The following is a 6,969-nucleotide window of genomic DNA, read 5'->3' as shown; positions in this document are numbered from 1 at the left end:
ACACACACCTGCACACACAACTCAGCATACTCCTTTGGCGCAAGGTTTGGAGATGTAAAGGTAGGAAAATATGGACGTTGGTACATGTGTAAATGTAGAGCCTGTGCTGGGTCTCTGTCCAACGTGGTTGATATACATCTGTTTACCTGTTGTAGTTGCAAGTTGTACAGGCTGACATTGCCACGATCGACAGTGATGCTGTCGTTCACCCGACAAACTCTGACTTCTACACCGGTGGTGAAGTAGGTAATGGAAAGTTCAGTGCTGCGGAGTTTGTATGTGTGTGCATGGTCAATCAGCAGCCACAAGCTTGTTGTAGCTATGCAGATTTGCATTCATTTCTCACTTCCAGCAGTCCTGACTGATAATAAAAAGAAATGAATAATTGCAAACTCAGTAGGCATTTTTGATTTTTATCACCAAATCAGACTTTCAGTAGTAACAGTAGAATGCACCGCCAAAATTTGAAGGGCAGGAACAGTACGTTCAGTGCAGGCATGCGACCAAGGGAAAAGAATTCCCGCATTGTTTGTCTGACATGTTAAATGCCTGTCTTGAATATGGTTTGAGTCTTGATCTTTAGATTTCTAACCAGTTCCAGTACACCTTCTCCACGCCAAGTTTCAGAAGTTCGCATCTGACATGCTGGATCTAGCCCATCTCTATTTTCTGAACTCTTAAGATTGGTTAGTTTTTTTCATATTTTACCTCAGGGACCGATTACCTTCATAGCCCTGCTCCACGGTCCTCACGCCCACAAGCACACGGCTAGTGACACTACGTACGTTTTTCAGGCGGTTGGTCGTCTAAGCTACACCGATGAGAGAAGGCATGATAGCAAACGTGACAGACACCTTAATTCAGTATGTTGAGTGTCCCCTGAGTAACTTTTCTCTTAGTAATGCCCCACTCTGCGTACAGTATTCTGAAGGACTTCATGAAAGGGTAGCAGTACTTTAACTGAGCTGCCTCGCTAATCAGAGAAGGCAAATCAGAATTTGGGCTGAATACAGAAGTTGCTGGTAAGGGTGATGACACACCGCGCTTAAAAAAACCCCTCACCTGATCCCAGCCTCTGTTCTACATCTCATCTTAACCTCCTCGTCGCTGTGCGAATGGCCTCCCTCCACGCCTGTTTAGTGCTGGCTTGGAGGGACACGCGTCCCGCTGCAGAGCTGGCGTGTCCTGCAGCCCCTGCGTTTGCTGGAGGGGCCGCTCTCTGATACCAACACGTGGGCTGACGTAGCTCTGTACGGCCTGGGACTTGGCCGGCTAAACGTGATGCAGAGACATTTAAATAAGAGTGTCATACTACCCTGTATCTGAAGAATATGCTTCTAAAGTCTGTCAGACCCATTTAGCTGATGTGCTGGTCTCCTACCCTTTGACAAAGAAATGCTTTGCTACCCCGCAAAGAAAATTGTCTCTCGAAGCTGTACTGCTCATTCCTTAGTGTAGGTTCCTCTTGCCTCTGACTGCTGTAAGAAAGAATAGAAGTGCACAAATGCTTAGCTTCCAATGATTAACTTTTACCCATCTAAATTTATTTATTTTTTTAATTTTTGTTGGTTTTTTTTTTTTTTTTCCCTAACAATTTAAATGTCCTGGGGGCTTATCCTGAGAATTTTAGAGCCTAAATTTCTGCTAACGCTGTTGTCAACACTGATACCAATGCCTGCTTGGAAAGCATGCGATAATGATCTTATTCTCATGGGAGTGACACATATTTATGCTTGTGAGCAAATAAGCTACTAACCTTGAAGCTGTGAAGCAAGACTTCCATCAAGAAACTTGCTAATGTAGTGGAAAATGGTTAAATACAGTGTCTCCTTTCCCAGATGAAGCTAATTTACAACCTAGTTCTGGAATAGTTTCAGTATAAACCCTCACTGTTAATCAGAAGAGGAGTGCAATTGAGGAGTAAATGCAGGAAACCTCACTGATTCGTACCAAATAAGACTTTTGCTCTTCTTTGTACCAGTTCTGCAAGAAGAGAGCTCGGTGAAATAAACTGACCGGGTTGTTCATTGCTTTTAATTATAAATTAATTCCCAGTAGAAGGGAAAAAGCTGATCCTTCTGGATTGAATTAAACCAAACCAGGCTAAATTCCATTAAATGTACAACAGCTTTGCAATGGCAAAGAAATGACCTACTTAATAGATCTTTTCTGTTCCTACGTTCTGCACAAGGCTTAATTATGTTTCCCCTTGAAACAAGAGAAATTAAGGATTATAAATGTCATGGGTTTTAGGATCTGAGTTCATGGCCTCAAGGGGAGCATAACTGGAATACATACAAATATGAATGCTATGGAAATACTTACGACGAGAGTATAACTAGAATGGAGGACTGTTTCTTTCCCTCCCCGCTCCTTCTCTGTCAGAGGGATTTTATAAGACCCCGGTGTCAGCCGCGTCTGCTGGAGCGGTTCGGCAAAGGGCACCACCGGGTGTCCTGCTCTCGGGCGTATCGCTGCCTTCGAAGGGCAGTGCCTGTCCAAGCCCCTCCGTGCTGGGCTGGATCTCCTTCTCCAGCAGGCTCTCCTACGACACCTTCCTGCTACAAATAAAGCCACTGCCGTCTTTTCCAAGAGGTTTGTGAGAAGGTGCCTTCCGCTCGCTTGCACAGGGATAGGTAACTTTTTCAGAAAGTTCTTAGTTAGGAGTTTGTCTAAGTAAACTTAGACCGAAGTATTTATGTAAAAAAGCTTAAGTGAGCACGAAGAGCAAATTACACGCTGACTTACACAGTCTGACCTTGCAATCCAGCTTTCGGCAAACACCCCTTGCGAATTGGTTATGAAAAAAAGCAAGAGAAAAGGCATACATTTTTTAATTGTCCTCAGCTTTTGTACCCCAAAAGCAATACACTGCCAACAGCAAAATAGAGGCAGGGTCACGGAGTCAGTTTTTGAATGAAGAAACAAATACATTGTTTTCAACTTTTAATCTTCATTTGGGAAGAAGTTTAGCAATGGTGTCGGAACAAAAGCATCTTGCAGTCCTCTTAGTTCTTAGAGCTGTAACCCTATTTTATTTAGTAAACGGAATCTTGGAGGAGGGGCTCTGCTTCCTTGAGCATACAGTATGTGCACTTCCATCAGAAAATGCGTTTTTTCTTTCTTCGTCAGTGAAAGTAAGGGGTTTCACCAAATAAATGTCTAGATCTTTAGAGATCCTAGTTCTGAATTTTTAGAAATCAGTTTTCAAAGTAATATCTCAAATCAGAGCCTTTATATCACTGCTTTTTACTTATCTACCTTTATAATTAATATGCACAGTGCAAAATTATGTGGGATGCTTATGTAGTCAGGAAAATGCTTTCGTGGGCTGTTTATTTTATGTTAATCTTTAAAACTAGAGCTGCAAAATAAGATCTAAACCATTGAGTGATGGACTGCCTTTGTAAACGGCATACCTTTTGGTTGCCCTGAAACACTGCACAGCTCTTCTCCTCCCAGAATGACTTTGTCCAGCTCCTTAGCTGTAGTTAGAGAAGTTCATTGGAGGAATATGTTCCTTAGAGATTCTCCTTATTTCTGAGGCTCTTCCTCTTGGTTAAAGGTGGCTCAACAAGCTGGGCAGTTACCAAGTAAAGCAGCCCGCTGCACTCACGAGACTGTTTCATTCCTGGTGCCACCTGTTGGGGTCAGGGACCAAGATCAGGTGAGTTTCAAATTCTTATTGTGGCAAATGGCTCTTTAAAACAATTTGTAAGAGAGAGGGGAAATGAATCTTAGGGGAAGGAATGATGAACCTTCAACCAGTCTTGAGCTAGCGCATTCTTCTGGAACATTTCACGCTAACAGATGCTCGTGATAAAGAAGGAGGTAGGGATGTCATGGCAGATGTTTTTCACTTTAAAACCGGAGTCTGAGAATGTTAGCGAGCGATACTGATGTGAGGTTTTTGGGTTGTTAGGGTTGTCTTTTTTGGTTTTTTCTTTTTTTTTTCTGTTATTGTTGTTGTTGTTTTTAATGACTAGCTAATTCTGAAGTCCCAAAAGGTTTAGATCTTACTTTGCAGTCCCCAAAAAATGTTTGGGCAGAAAACTCTAGAATGATGTAATAAAACAATAATGATGAGTCACATGTCTGCTGTGGAAACCTGGGATCGGAGGAGTAAAATAACGATTCTCTGTTCAGGGAGCACTTTGGAAAAGAAAGGAGGCAAGGAGTTTGTGGAAGCTGTCATTGAGCTTCGCAAAAAGAACGGGCCGTTGGACATAGCTGGAGGTGAGGTTCTGCGCTTCGGAAACCGGCAGACAAAGCACGGTGGGCGCCGGCCGGGCTCTCTGCGGCACCCTTCGCTGCAGCCGACCGGCCAAGCTCCTTCTGGTACAGCCCTTGGGCTCGTGCCGTGTGTCTGCAGACAACTGTTATGGGTTACATGATATTTGTATTCCCCAAAGTTAAAATACACACGTTGCAGCTTTAGTAACCTGTACCGAAGCATCTGGGGAGTGGTGTAGGGATGTAATATTGCGAGTAAAACCAGGCTGTTCGCAGGGACGCGTGTACACCATGAATGTTGATTATTGAGGGCACAGTTCAGAAAAGCAATTAATTAATGCTTATTTTTCAGAACAGTTGAGCCCAACTCTGTTAAACATCTGCTTTGCTGAAGTGCCGCTGACTTTCACTGAACTTAAGCACGTGCTTAAAGTTAAGCATCTGCTTGGGCACTTTGTTTAATCAGTGCCAAAATCATCACTATAAAAGCTTATGACTTTGTGATGCCTAGTTATCAAAATTTATGTAATATCTGAGAAAAATCTACTATATGAGTAATAAAGTTTGGTAATGACGATATATAATTTTACACCATCTGTGAAATCGCTGATACATATTGTTCATATAGAAGGCTGATTCTGCCATCTGTGTTTATGCTATAAAAATAAATACAGTGTGCACAGTTTTGTAAACGAATTCTGAATAAAGCTGAAGAGGAGATGCAAGACCAGCTCTGACAGGAAAAATTACAACTGTTTACTTCTGACGCTTAATACGTTGGATTTTTTTCCTTGCTTTTTAAAATTTTGAGTAAGTTTTTCTTGGAATTCTTGTTTTGTAAAAATATGTAGAATAATTTTTCTTTTATTTTTTTATTTTTTCTTACTTCTGTACAGTATTCTTTATCAGCCCAGACCAAACTCTTACAAATAGATTGCAAGTTGGAGAGAAAAGATTTTTTTCTTGGCTGTCAGTGCATCCCTCACATCTAAGCACTGTTTGGCAGCTTTACCCCGTGGGGAGCTCTACACTACACTGGGAGAAACTGGCTGTTAGGGGCTTGTTGGAGCACTCCAGAAAAGAACCAATACGTATCAGTTTCTCAGTCATACAGATAGCCAGTTTTCAGATTCCTCAGTTACGTGGGCATCCCTTTAATCTACCAATAACCAGGATCCTTACCTGGAATATAATTATAACTAACCCAGAACATGTCCACAGTTCTCTCTCTGTGTTTCTACAGCAAAAGTATAACTTACTTCAGAGCATTTGCATTTGAAGTAAGGGACAACCGCTCATGGTACGCTCTTGGCTAATAACAGTTGTCCTCAACAGAATCCTAATGAGTTAATTAATGAACACCCTAGAAAACACTCCCTGAGAAATATTAAAGTTGGTGATGCGTATCGATACAGTATTTTATTCTTTCAGGATAAAGATATTATCCACATTTCACATCTGACTAGAGATATGTCAGCTGCTTTTAATAGATTTTTCTTGGATTTATGATGTATTCTGAATCTGCCAACATTTTAGTTGCACATTATGACAAATTACCATTGCCTTAACACAGAGGCTATTCAACATGTTGAGAATCTGCAAACCCATAAGAATGTACATGCTTGTGCTTCCATTGTCCTTCAAAATGTACTCTTCTGATTAACCTCCAGTCAGAGTGCCATATGACAAAGTCTTTTCTCTTTCCTGCAGCAGCTACAGGATAGTATCCATATGTGATGATTGTGCTCCAGGAGTTATTTCTACTATACTTAAATAACAAAATGCCTCATAAACATTCCAGAATGGAGTAGAGGATTTCTGGCCTCTGAGCACCTTTACAATCCTGATATTTATTTATTTTTTTAAATTATTTTTGTTTTTATTTTGTTTTGAAGGCATAAGCTGCTATTTTGTAGCTACTTTTGTGGCTGCATATGTTCCAAAGCATGTGTGTTAGGGGCCTGACTCTTTGTGAGGGTTCAGTTTATGCCTTTGTGAGATTTCAAATAGGTGTTTTTCTTCCCTCAGCTTGTGATTAGGGTATTTCTCTTCCCTCTTTTTTTTTTTTTTAATTTTTTAAACAAAGCGAAGTTACACATTTTTAATTGCAGCCGCAGACCTGTGAGTTCAGAAATGGCAGTGATCCTCTTACCCTGTTTTCTGGCAGGCAGAGCACAGTCTGTTGCTGCTCTGTGGTGGGAAGTGGTGAGCCCAGAATGTCTTCTGCTGAGAGAAGGTCCTCATCTGGAGAGTCCCTGACTGACCGTAGTTTATAGTCAGGCTCTGCTGCATCCTCTCAGTCCCGACACGTCCACGGTAGTATCGTGGTGATAATATATGATTAGCATAGTAAAAGTTCTTCTCCCTTTCTTTGTAAATACAGAGCCTTGCCTGTTTGTATATAAACAGTGTGAATCAAACATTGTAAATCTATAAATGCATCCTCTCCAGCCGTCTGTCAGGAATGTGAAGAGAGAGATAAACTAAACCCAGCATTGTTTAAGTGGTCTCGGAAGACCCATACACAAAAAAAAGCTTGAATAAAACGAGGCCTCAAGTCTTGAAATCACACAAAGTGTCGTCTTTAGAGTTGCTCAGAAACAAAGCTGGAAATAAAGCAAAAATCTTAAATCGCCTCTTTTCTGCCTTTGTTACCAGTTTGCAGAGCACGGCTAGCTCTGAGCTGATCCAGTCTGGGCTGCAGTGCCATCAGAAGCTGTGTGTTCCGCAGGGGTA

At 41.5% G+C, this 6,969-nt stretch overlaps 1 protein-coding gene across 5 annotated transcripts in view; it reads left to right on the top strand.

Moving 5' to 3' along the window:
- The window catches only part of LOC104291694 (core histone macro-H2A.1), a 38,332-nt gene that overhangs the window by 25,298 nt on the left and 6,065 nt on the right, over positions 1-6,969 (top strand). For 3 of the 5 annotated variants that reach the window (XM_009890988.1, XM_009890972.1, XM_009890964.1), the window contains exon 6: positions 4,147-4,236. In XM_009890988.1, the coding sequence (XP_009889290.1) occupies positions 4,147-4,236 (90 nt within the window). Of the gene's footprint in view, positions 1-155; positions 247-4,146; positions 4,237-6,969 lie in introns of all 5 variants that reach the window. The other 2 variants (XM_009890996.1, XM_009890979.1) reach the window with 1 other exon arrangement.

This window comes from Charadrius vociferus, unplaced genomic scaffold (assembly GCF_000708025.1).
Source record: "Charadrius vociferus isolate BGI_N301 unplaced genomic scaffold, ASM70802v2 scaffold370, whole genome shotgun sequence".
In the NCBI taxonomy this organism is placed as follows: Eukaryota; Metazoa; Chordata; class Aves; order Charadriiformes; family Charadriidae; genus Charadrius; species Charadrius vociferus.
This window is presented reverse-complemented; position numbering and strand designations above follow the sequence as displayed.